This window comes from Triticum aestivum, chromosome 2D (assembly GCF_018294505.1).
Source record: "Triticum aestivum cultivar Chinese Spring chromosome 2D, IWGSC CS RefSeq v2.1, whole genome shotgun sequence".
NCBI lineage: Eukaryota > Viridiplantae > Streptophyta > Magnoliopsida > Poales > Poaceae > Triticum > Triticum aestivum.
Genome location: NC_057799.1, coordinates 484,872,685 through 484,884,846, shown reverse-complemented (window position 1 = coordinate 484,884,846; position 12,162 = coordinate 484,872,685). Strand labels below are relative to the sequence as shown.

The 12,162-nt window shown below is 44.2% G+C and overlaps 2 protein-coding genes across 2 annotated transcripts; one reads left to right on the top strand and one right to left on the bottom strand.

The window, feature by feature from the left end:
* Positions 1–2,080: 2,080 nt before the first annotated feature.
* Positions 2,081–6,012, bottom strand: LOC123053992 (protein root UVB sensitive 2, chloroplastic). The gene is made up of 10 exons (XM_044477624.1): positions 5,837–6,012; positions 5,600–5,731; positions 4,422–4,510; positions 4,257–4,341; positions 4,031–4,090; positions 3,852–3,945; positions 3,635–3,732; positions 3,208–3,387; positions 2,894–3,016; positions 2,081–2,811 (listed from the first exon to the last, which is right to left on the bottom strand). Exons 1-10 carry the CDS (start codon positions 5,846–5,848, stop codon positions 2,374–2,376), a joined length of 1,311 nt encoding a protein of 436 aa, XP_044333559.1. The 5' UTR covers positions 5,849–6,012; the 3' UTR covers positions 2,081–2,373.
* Positions 6,013–6,188: 176 nt separating this feature from the next.
* LOC123053991 (inositol phosphorylceramide glucuronosyltransferase 1) lies at positions 6,189–11,638 on the top strand. Its single transcript, XM_044477623.1, has 10 exons — positions 6,189–6,533; positions 6,947–7,067; positions 7,300–7,485; positions 8,362–8,510; positions 8,917–9,024; positions 9,128–9,265; positions 9,374–9,514; positions 9,849–10,128; positions 10,213–10,336; positions 11,220–11,638. Exons 1-10 carry the CDS (start codon positions 6,303–6,305, stop codon positions 11,362–11,364), a joined length of 1,623 nt encoding a protein of 540 aa, XP_044333558.1. The 5' UTR covers positions 6,189–6,302; the 3' UTR covers positions 11,365–11,638.
* The last annotated feature ends 524 nt before the right edge of the window (positions 11,639–12,162 follow it).

The following is a 12,162-nucleotide window of genomic DNA, read 5'->3' as shown; positions in this document are numbered from 1 at the left end:
CGACGGCGTGGTGGTGGAAGTAGCGGGGATCTCGGCAGGGCTTCTCCAAGCTCAGCGAGAGGGAGAGGTGTCACGGGAGGGAGAGGGAGGCGCCAGGGGCTGTGGTGCGGCTGCCCTCCCTCCCCCTTCCTATATATAGGCCTCCTGGGGGGGGGCCTAGGAGATCTGATCTCCAAGGGGGGCGGCGGCCAAGGGGTGGCTTCCCCCCCAAGCCAAGTGGGGGGCGCCCCCACCCCTAGGGTTTCCAACCCTAGGTGCAGGGGAGGCCCAAAGGGGGGGCGCACCAGCCCACCAGGGGCTGGTTCCCCTCCCACTTCAGCCCATGGGGCCCTCCGGGATAGGTGGCCCAACCCGGTGGACCCCCGGGACCTTTCCGGTGGTCCCGGTACAATACCGGTGACCCCCGAAACTTTCCCGGTGGCCGAAAGTGGACTTCCTATATATAATTCTTCACCTTCGGACCATTCCGGAACTCCTCATGACGTCCGGGATCTCATCCGGGACTCCGAACAACTTTCGGGTTACCGCATACTAATATCTCTACAACCCTAGCGTCACCGAACCTTAAGTGTGTAGACCCTACGGGTTCGGGAGACACGCAGACATGACCGAGACGACTCTCCGGTCAATAACCAACAGCGGGATCTGGATACCCATGTTGGCTCCCACATGTTCCACGATGATCTCATCGGATGAACCACGATGTCGAGGATTCAATCAATCCCGTATACAATTCCCTTTGTCAATCGGTACGTTACTTGCGCGAGATTCGATCGTCGGTATCCCAATACCTCGTTCAATCTCGTTACCGGCAAGTCACTTTACTCGTACCGTAATGCATGATCCCGTGACCAACCACTTGGTCACTTTGAGCTCATTATGATGATGCATTACCGAGTGGGCCCAGAGATACCTCTCCGTCATACGGAGTGACAAATCCCAGTCTCGATCCGTGTCAACCCAACAGACACTTTCAGAGATACCTGTAGTGTACCTTTATAGTCACCCAGTTACGTTGTGACGTTTGGTACACCCAAAGCACTCATACGGCATCCGGGAGTTACACGATCTCATGGTCTAAGAAAATGATACTTGACATTGGAAAAGCTCTAGCAAACGAACTACACGATCTTTGTGCTATGCTTAGGATTGGGTCTTGTCCATCACATCATTCTCCTAATGATGTGATTCCATTATCAATGACATCCAATGTCCATAGTCAGGAAACCATGACTATCTGTTGATCAACGAGCTAGTCAACTAGAGGCTCACTAGGGACATGTTGTGGTCTATGTATTCACACATGTATTACGATTTCCGGATAACACAATTATAGCATGAACAATAGACAATTATCATGAATAAGGAAATATAATAATAACCATTTTATTATTGCCTTTAGGTCATATTTTCCAACATTACCACCCACCTGCTGGACTGAATAAATTTCCACCTTATTCGTTGCGTGCCGCGACCAGACTCCAGCCAGGGTCAATCCACCATCAATTCTCTAGTGATACTAGTGATCATCAAGTAGGAGGTACTAACTTGTTAGGCCAGAGAAAAAGCCGTGATTGGTCTTAGCATAGACTCTTTGCTTTTGCGGGCCTGACGTTTTTCCTCGTCGAATATCCTCTCTCGGCCCAGCCATGGACCGACGGACTTTCGGCAGATATTTTTTTACTGCTCCGCGCAGCCCAGCCATGGACCGGTCACCCACGCTGGATACCAAACCACCCCTTCGGTCTGGCTTGTCTCGCGAGAACTCTGCGAGGAGGAGGAGGAGCCGCCGGCGTTGGCCCGTCGCGCTCTGGAAGACCATGAGTGGACGACGTGGTTCACTCAAACTTGGGAAGTTAACCCGACTACAGGATATTTCAACTCGTGGTGACTACGCCAAAACCTAGTACAGAATAAAGATGGCTTCGCCGTGGACTAGTCCAGTGATCGCGTGATTATGTCATCCACTGCGGCAGCATCTTGACTAAGATGCGGCAGTTCCATCACTTGGAATCGAGATGCCGCGGTTCCATCCCATCACTCGCACGATACGCACGAAGTCGAACCATACGACAACACATAGTCAAACAGATGCAGCCTCCTTCCAAGTAGCAGCATCGTGTTGGTTTTCCATCTCGTGTATGATTCAGGAAGATCTGAAGACAAAGCATCCACTCATTTCTGTCATACATACACTGCACTGAAGATAGAAAGATGGAATGGCGACCCTACGAGTGACGAAAGACAAAAGAAAAAGTTTTCTACAAACAACTCTTTTTTTCGTGAAACAAAATTGAACTCTGCAACTCTGAAAACCGCGGGCGGGATGCACCGCCTGCGTGGTCGACAGTGCTCTTCCTCCGGCATGCGCGGTCATTCAGATTTCGCGTACGCGATCCGACTGTGATTTCCATCCAAGAACTGGCCTGTGTACCAGCCCCTGCTCTTCACTTCCGAAACGAACATGGGGAACACGCTCTCCATCTTCTGATAGGCATCATTTAGGACTGTGTCGCGTGGTCCAGCGCCTGATCTCTCCATCTCCGAAGCGAAGGCAGCGACCAGCCACCCCCTCAGTGCATCCTCCCCGGTTGCGCTCTGCTCAAGAACCATGTACGCCTTGTCGCTTTTCTGGGTGAGTAAAAACTTCTCGTTTGGGAAAGTAGACCTCAGCTCTTCGACAAGCCGTGGGCTCAAAACCCTGCGAAATGGTTGCCCGACTTTCACGCTTCCTGCTTCTTCTATTAACCTGTTAGGGAACAGAAGATCTTCTCGGTATCTTAGCTCAGCTGGGCTTGAAACCTTTCCGCTCTGCAGCGTAAGAAACGAAATTAGTATTACAGTAACTGGGAAAATAGGAGGCATTTACAGTTACAGGTCAAATGTAAGAAACCTTGATAAAATCAGCCACCACCATTGCTGTTCTTTGTGGATTAAGTGTGTTTATAGGAGTTGCTCTCATCTCTTGCACCACTCCCCATATATGCACAGCAGAAAGCAACGGGCCTATGATTAGCTGAAAGAAATTTGATAATAGCAATTAGAAGCTTGTACCAAACAGAAAGTTCCGGATTCTGATGGTCGTCCTCATTCTCAAAGTAATGGCCATTCTAATCTAATTCATGTAATCACATTTTTTTATCTTTGTTACTTCCCTGATAAAATGAAACAGAGTAACTTAACAAGTGTATTAATGCAAATATGTACCTTTCCTTGAGTCGTTGAACATACTGTAGATGATAATCCAATGCCAGCTCCTATCCCCATAACATTGAAAAGTGTCGAGATGGCTTCCCCTTTAGCAAACAAGTCACTAAGGTTACCTTCTTTCGCAAAAGATGAATATATTGGTAGCCTTGTCGCTCTGGCAGCAACCACAGCCATTCCCTACAATGACAAGCAATAAGATATCACTGTGATGTCAGCTCAGTTTTCAGGCAGAGAATCTGGACAAATATGTTCATTTTGACAACGTCCTATAATCTACAGTCATTTCATATAACCATCAGGCGCAGATGACAGTCGTTTTATCTTTGAGTAAGCCCTCGAAAAATTAAACGCGCAATGTGAACAGAAGATTGTATTGCAATATACGTGCCATTTGAAGTGCAGCACATGCAAGTTAAATCCGCACCTTTGCAAAATTTCCCAAGCCTGCCACTTCAAGAAAAAGTTGTGGACACAGTGGTGAAATGAAGTCCAAGGCAGTACCAAAATCATAGAGAACATCAGCTGGCACCAAAAAAAAGAGGCATCGATGATGTAGCTTAGAAAGAAAATTTCAGTAGAAGAACACAAACAAGCATAAATATCAGAAAATGGGTAACACGGTTAATATGATGATTACCCACCAAATATCCTCCAACTCTTTGGCTCTGAATCCATTCTTGCCCCCATGCCGCTACAGATGAGCTTTCCTGCGTGCTGCATTCCATCTTTTAGAATCTGAAATGGTTACAGAAAATCAGCAAAGATGTTTCGGCCGTACTACCTGCTAGAAACTTTAGCATCTCTGTCAGCATATGCTTACCCAACTTACAGCCGTTGCTTGCGCAGGGGTAGGTCGTAGACCTGCAGCAAATAATAAAGACTGAGCCGCAGCCCACAGTCAGTAGAAGGTACCATGTTTGCTCATCAAAAAAAGTAGGTAAAAATAATTTAAGTATCTAGAAAGCGGCTAAAGTTCATGGAAATGACACACATTATCCAATGACAACTCTTATTGCTAACGAATAACAGCAACCAGATGAACTGACCTGGGTCGATAGCACATGCAGCATAGCACTAGAAAAATGCTGGAGTGCTCGGAATTTGGTATATGTCAGGTAACCCTCATTCACACTGCATGAGCAAGAGCAAAACTCATCAAATAACGTCGTCCATCAGAGTATCAAGAATGTCAACGATTCGGGAACTCATACCTGTATGGATAACCAGATGGAAAAAACTTGTTCAAGAAAGAATCAACTAACTTATCATGTGCCATCCTGTTATCCTGGATAAGTTTTACCTACAGGAAAATAGGAGCTATAACTAATACGATAACAGAGAATTTACACTGAACTATATAACTATCATGAAAGTAACATTCCAGTACTTTGACTACACAATTATGCTTGCTCATACTGAGATTTTTAGTTATCTAGGTAAGCAGTAAACATTTCCCTAGAAGGGGAAAAAGCTGCTTGCTGTAAACAAATTCAAACAACAATTTGCAAGGTTGATAGTCCATTGTATCATTGGAACAAAGGGCCATATGATATGTAACATATCCCACCAGTTAAACAATCACACCAAACTATGTACTACACTTTCTGTCCAAAAAACACTCAGGGCAAAGATGAAGCAGTGCTACAAATTAGCTACTGTACTATTGTGTAAACTGAAGCATCTAGCAGTGTGGTTATTGTTTATACCTTTATTTGTGTTAGCTCCAAGATTCATTTTTTAACTGGGCAGTACTAAAACTATAGTAGGCTCATAATAACAGTTTTAAATTTCAGAAATGACAACAGAGTCGAACAGGCACATTGTTATTCACACTAAGTCAATTTAATGATTGATATGTTGGTCTCTATCGCCAAACTGATTGATTCTTTCTTGAAAAATACTTCCTCCGTATCAATATATAAGACGATTTTGTGGCTACTTTAGCCAACAAAAACGTCTTATATTTTGGTACGGAGGTAGTAAGAAGTTACTCCCTCCGTTCACAGATATAAGATGTTGCAACTTTTTTCTGAATCAGATGTAAACAGGCACGTTTTAGTGTGTATGTTCACTCATTTCAGTCCGTATGCAGTCCATATTGAAATATCCAAAACAACTTATATTTGTGAATGTAGGGAGTAATATATTGGCCAAGTATGTATTTTGTGACGAGCCCCTTGCAACAATAGATAGGGAATTCAGATATTTGGCACTCCAATTTCAGGTGCTAGAGGGGAAATCTAATCTGATTTTAACTGAAAACACCATTTTTCACTGTCGTCCTAGTTTCATGCGTAATCCTGGTCGGCACACGAAGGATAAAAAAACGATGCGAGCCTGAAAGTTCATAGAAAACTAGTAACCACAAGGGAAAATGTACAAGGCTTACAGATACGCCGCCGCCCCCGCCGGCGTCGAAGCTGCAGAGCCGCGAGACGGACTCTGAAATCTCCACCCACGACTCCGGCCTCCGGGGCGTCTCCATCGCGGCCGGTTTGTCGCCGCCTCCGCGAATTTTCTCCTGCGGAAGATTGGCGCACAAAACTAAGAGAGAATTTAACCGGGAGGAACTGCGGCGCGCGGGGAGCAGGGATAAAGGATTGCGAGGTAAGGTTGCTGCGCTTACGAGTATGTCCATGGGGGCGCGACGCGGAGAGGCCCCGCCTCGTCTTCTTCCTTTGGGCCGGTCGGTTCGACCGAGACGGCGGCCGGCGGCCGGCGGCCGGCGGCGAGGCGGCAGGGGAAGGGATGTGGGTTAGCCGGTCGCAGAGGGCGGGGACTCCAACTCCTCTTCTGTCACATGTGTCGCCGTGTGAGTTTTTCTTCCTCAGAAGAGGCCGTGAACTGCTTCTGCGGCGAAAGCGGGCCGAGCAGGCTAGGAGGCCGAGCCTGATGCGGCCCGCTACGGCCCGGCCCATTCCTCGACGACCGTCGACCGAGCCGCCGTGACAAGTCCAAACTGGGCGAACTCATTTGACCGAACACATCTCTATTGCCATGAGAAGATCACCATAGCACTGGACAACCTCCCGATCCCGAGCAGCTCCGACTGGAAGGCCGCCGTGGCGAGATCCCGCGCGGGCAGGGCCTCGATGGGACCGCCGCCGTCCAGGCTGCCCCTGCTGGCCGCCCTCGTCGCGGCGGCGCTGCTCGCCGGCGCGGCCGCGGCGACGGAGGAGGCCTACGTCACGCTGCTCTACGGCGACGAGTTCGTCCTCGGCGTGCGCGTCCTCGGCAAGTCCATCCGCGACACGGGCACGCGGCGCGACATGGTCGTGCTCGTCTCCGACGGCGTCTCCGAGTACTCGCGGCAGCTCCTCGAGGTTTGCGGAATACTACCCAACGCCCACGAATTTAGCGGTAGATTTAGTATGCTTCGGTGAAGTAGTAGCTTTAGCGCAGAGTTGTTTGGGGTTGATGAACCAACTGGTTGAAATGGAGATGCAAGGAGGATGTTGCTGCTTATTTTAGGAGTTTATTAGGGGTGCTCGCTGTGATCTCAGTGTACAAAATTCATGATGGGTTATGATAGGTTTGCGCAGAATGGTGATGAAAAATTTGTCATTCTAGTCCGTATTAGTTCAGAAGATTCCTGAAAAAAAAAACGAGCCACTTCAGAAGATGCCACACTACAAATCTACAATGAACATTATTTCTAAATCTTCTTACCTGCAAAGCAGTTTCGGTGTATGTTTCAAACTAACCCGTATTGAATCTAACATTAGATAAATTCTAGGCTGATGGTTGGATCGTGAAGCGTATAACTTTACTGGCTAATCCTAACCAAGTGAGACCAACGAGGTTTTGGGGTGTCTACACAAAGTTGAAGATATTCAACATGACAAGCTACAAAAAGGGTACGTTCTGATAATAATTTAAGTGATTTTGCTTCTTTATTTCTGTCACCAAGTCCGTCTGTTTGAAAATGATAATCATATTATCAACCTCTACTCTGAACTGAATGAGCAGGGCTACGGCCATCTATTTCGAAATGACAATAATATTTTATTTCTTCTAAGTATTTTTTTCTGTCATCTCTTTCGCTATCATTTTTTGTATTACTATTCTAAAAGGTTGCTGTTCTCCCAGTTGTTTATCTTGATGCAGATACTGTAGTTGTAAGAAGTATCGAGGATGTTTTCAAGTGCGGGAAGTTCTGTGGGAACTTGAAGCATTCTGAAAGAATGAATTCCGGAGTGATGGTTGTGGAGCCATCTGAAACTGTTTTCAAGGATATGATTAGTCAAGTAGATCGGTTGCCTTCCTACACTGGAGGTCAATGCACTTCTTTTCCTATTATATTCAGGCAATTGTTTGGAGAACACAAGCTGATTGGCTGTGAACAGTTTGCTCACATCTATTAAATTTCAGTGCATGCTAGTCCATATAATAAAATAATTCTTGTGCAATAAACTTGAGACAGATCGCATTTACCTAATGGAAGAGACTAATTATATAAGAAAAATGTTTTTTTCATACGGGTAACTTGGTAAGTGCTTTTAGAGACTTTACTCTCAAAATGTAAAGTAATTAATTATTCGCTTCAGTGTGTTACTTTTCATAGATTTGGCATGTTAGTGCATGTAAAGTTGTAAACAAAAGTTATTTCATAAATAGACCTGAATTTTTCAGCCCCTTTCAATCACACCTGAATTTTTCAGCCCTGCTGCTCTCTTTGGCCTGTTTTGACCAGCATTTATGATGATTTGTTTAGTCTTTTTCATGCATCGTCAGGTCCTCTTTTTAGTTTACAATGGCATCACTAGGGCAATCCTCAAGCTATCCCGTCCTCTGCAGAAATTCCCCACTCGCAGTTCATACACACCATCAGTACTCTCAGGTGTTAACAGCTTGTGGCTGCAGAACCTGCTTGTAGAGTACTCACATCTTCTTATGATTCCCGATCATGCGTAATGTTGAGGACACTACTACCCCCCTCAACATCAAAACCTATTCTCTCGCTGGGTATGTTAAAGATAGAGGAGGGCAATACGATCATCGTGGAAATAGTCTAAGGAAACTTAGCCCATGGTTTTGGGAAGATATATGATGCCCAGTTGGAAGTTATTTTGGTCCGTTGATGATTATATTTAGCATTGTAGTTGATTTTATGTGCTGTATTTAATCGGGGTGCTGAATTAATCAATGCAGGGGATCAAGGTTTTCTTAATTCGTATTATGCTGATTTTGCTAACTCCCGCGTGTATGAGCCAGACTCACCTTTAACACCTGAACCGGAGACACAGCGCCTTTCTACCTTGTATAATGCTGATGTTGGTCTTTACATGCTAGCCAACAAGGTAATATTCTTTATGTGCACTGATAATGACTAACACATTAGTATTTATCTGACTAATTATAACCTTTTTTGCAAACTGATACTGCATGCGCCTTATCTTGTTTCTCTGTAAAAAATATATATGCCAGCCATTACTGTATTCCATGTTATTTAAACCTTGTCGTTGCAAAGAAATAGATTCCAGTAAGGTATGCAAGTCACAACTATTCTAGTCTTTTGAATGTATGGAAGGTCACTGATATCACAAACTAAGACAATATGTGTGTTTACTTTTATACTTATTTGTTGTCTCGTGCTCATAAAAGTACAATACCAAACCTTTTTTGGGTGCCCATTAGATGTTAGTTACATGAGTTTTATAGAGCATGATGCTTTGTTTGGGACTCATGATCTAATTTATGTTATAGTGGATGGTTGATGAGAAGGAACTTAGAGTTATTCACTACACACTAGGTCCCCTTAAACCCTGGGACTGGTGGACAGCTTGGCTTGTAAAACCTGTGGAGATATGGCAGGTAAAATTCCATCTCATTTATCTATTGTTTACTTATATTTGATATTTTGTGAAAGTGAATTAGTAGCATGTTGGTGATATATTTATGCTCTGTATGATTCCAGGATGTTAGGCAAAAACTTGAAGAATCTCTTCCGGGAACCGGTGGGGGAAGGAACCCTCATGATCAGCTGGTGGTCAAATTTTTATTCATTCTTCCCTTCTGCCTGCTGTTATTTGGTTATTACCAATCATGCTTTCAGGTTAAATCACATTTCATGCTGCTAGTTTTTTAACTTTGTAGATATAATACATGTTCTTATAGGAGTTTATTGACTTTTGATCAATCATGGGTGTGATGTTTTTGACAGAACAAGAAGGATTTTCCAAGTGTGCAGTCTTTATGTGCGTTTGCTAGGAGAGGCCGTCATAAGTACAAGTCTGAAGAGGCACTTCCATCTTATTTAGCAGTTGGTGTTTCATCATCTACATTTTCAACTTCAAATCAAAGAGTTAGTTACTCCTCTTCAACAGCAAATAACCTCTGAATTTGTAGCATGTGTTAAGTAGGTTTTTTCATTCTAACATGAACCAAGGTACTTTCTGCATTTTGCACTTGTAATACATTCTATTGAACGTTGACTATTGGGCCAGAATATAAGATAATGTTTATATTGGAAATATTGGTAAAGCGTTCACCCTGCACAAAACTGGGCCGGGGAGATGATATATTGTTCTATATGAATTTACCATCCTAGTTATATTTTCTTACTTAGTTTATTTTTCTTACCGAAATGTGTTGACGATCATGTGATATTACCTAATGGTTCTTTAACACTGCCACAGATCTCAAACGGGCCACATCTGAAGCTGCCTTCTTATTTCGGGGCGATTGCTGTGCTAATCTGTTTTATGTCTGCTGGTGTCTCTCTTGCCTTTGCTTTCACTATCATTCCACGACAAATTATGCCATGGACAGGTCTGCTACTGATGTTTGAGTGGACCTTCGTGGCATTCTTCTTATTGTTTGGTAGCTATCTCCGTTTTGTCTATCGATGGGGAAGTATCAGTGCAACTCATGTGGGATATAGCAATTCTGATTCATCAGAGAATCACATGGGTACAGGCATGTTATACTACATAACTTCTTGCAAAGTTTCATCTTTCTTCTCTAGAAATTTTAGGTATCTAACAGCTTGGTCTTTTGCAGGCCATCAGCGCAATATATCCGACTTTGACATGGAGGCGACATTTTACTGGACAGGGATGGCTGTCATAGCTGTCATTACTGTATTTTCACCAACTATCTTGGGTATAACTGCATTATTTACGAAGTAAGACACTGACTGGCCCCTCTCTTTTTCTTTCCAATTTAATATGAAGGAAAAAGCGGGGGAAACTCGAAAAGTCCATTCTGCACCCGAGCTCATATGCTCCCGCGTGAACAGTACAATCGAAAAAAAATCGAAAAAAATTCAAAAAATTCCATTTTTTTTTTGAGAGAAACATTGACAAAAGTTCTAAGTGCCTGCAAAAATTCATCATGAAATCACATTCCTGTAAGGCGTGGCAAAAAAAACAAATTCAGTGCTTCAAAATGCGTTTGAAAGTAGCTTTTTCAGAGTACTATTTTTGTTTTTTTTGCCACGCCTTCTAGGAATGTGATTTCGTGACGAATTTTTGCAGGCACTTAGAACTTTTGTCAATGTTTCTCTCAAAAAAATTTGGAATTTTTTGGAATTTTTTCGATTTTTTTTCGATTTTACTGTTCATGCGGGAGCATATGAGCTCGGGTGCAGATTAGCTGACACCCCACCAATCTTGAATACATAAAAATGGAGAAGGGTGCCCGGCATTTCCATAGGACTATGGGAACGGGGATTGTTGGAAACTTGGGATTGAGGACTACACTGAGAGGGGCTAGGAGAGGGTGCTGGTATGGGAGCTATGACTTGTGGGTGTGTGTGGACTTCCTAGACCACATAATTATCTTGGGGTATAGCACAGGCCATTTCTATTTCATTCGTAATGGGTAGTAGCTCTCTGAGGTGTATACCCTGTAGAATGCATACGAAGTAGTGGTGATTTAAGGATTCTGACTTACTCCTGTAGAAATGTAGATTTTTATATTTCACAAACTGTCTGAAAGGCATCTTGTGTGTATGTTTCTCTTGCCAGTAACTGATCAGCCCCTGTGCATGTTCTTTTCTTTGTCAGGCTAGGGTTGATGGTTGCTGGTGGTGTTCTGCTGGCATCTTTTATGACGTATGCTTCGGTGCATCTTGCTATCTCAGCCTTCCACAAGGGCCAGAAAGATAGGAATGGGTCGAGAACTAGAAGAATTTGTTTTTGGTGTTTGTAGTAAGCTCTGTACCTACGTTATTGATTTAGTTCATGTTGTTGTACATTTTTACACAAGGAAATTGTAGTGGTTCCTTTGGCACAGATATTCCCTTTTTGTAACACTGATGCCAAATCAAAGGTACATAGGTTCCGACGTTGCATAGTTGACATGCAGCTCGCAGGCCTGCAAGTGTAAAGCTTTTTGTCTATAAAACTCTTCCTGCCATTTGCTCGTTGTACAATGATCGGCGGTTCTGTATTGGAACTATGGAACATGAACTGAATTGGTGTTACAGGTGTACTGGGCTAGTATTAGCCAGAGAACTGCGTATAGTAAGCGCGGTTTCATTTATTTCAACGTTCTGGTTTTATGTAGAATAAAACGATATGTATTGAATCTCCAAAACTAACATGAGCATGCGGCCTCTGCTCTTTCTGAAGCACCGGCAAAACGCCAGCAGATACAAGTTCAAACAGGCACGTTGTTCCTGCAGAGAAATCTGCACGTTGGCAGTATGGGGGCCTGCTTGGTGCTTGCATCGTTTTTCGGTTTCGTGGGAACCTAGCCTGGTAGAGCCTGTTCTAGGTGATAGGAGTTCTGGGTCATGTTTTGCAGTTGTTTGATTGCCCGCATTGCCTTTTTTTTCAAGATGCAGAAACGCAAGTCCCAGGCTTGGAATTCCGTCGAGCCGGACCCCGATCCTTGATCTATGCGGCTCAAAGTTACTGCGTGCAAGCTCCGCACCCCGATCCTTTCCGCGGGATTTATGAGCGGCTCAAAGTTACAAAGTTACTGCGCGCAAGCTCCGCACCCCGA

Coding starts and splice junctions, on each gene's coding strand:
- LOC123053991 (XM_044477623.1), top strand. CDS start 6,303: ATGGGACCGCCGCCGTCCAGGCTGCCCCTGCTGGCCGCCCTCGTCGCG. Junction 8,511..8,916: donor TTTACATGCTAGCCAACAAG/GTAATATTCTTT, acceptor TTTATGTTATAG/TGGATGGTTGATGAGAAGGA. Junction 9,515..9,848: donor TTTCAACTTCAAATCAAAGA/GTTAGTTACTCC, acceptor ACACTGCCACAG/ATCTCAAACGGGCCACATCT.
- LOC123053992 (XM_044477624.1), bottom strand. Junction 4,511..5,599: donor GCGGGGGCGGCGGCGTATCT/GTAAGCCTTGTA, acceptor ATTTTCCTGTAG/GTAAAACTTATCCAGGATAA. Junction 4,342..4,421: donor CCATCTGGTTATCCATACAG/GTATGAGTTCCC, acceptor TTGCTCATGCAG/TGTGAATGAGGGTTACCTGA.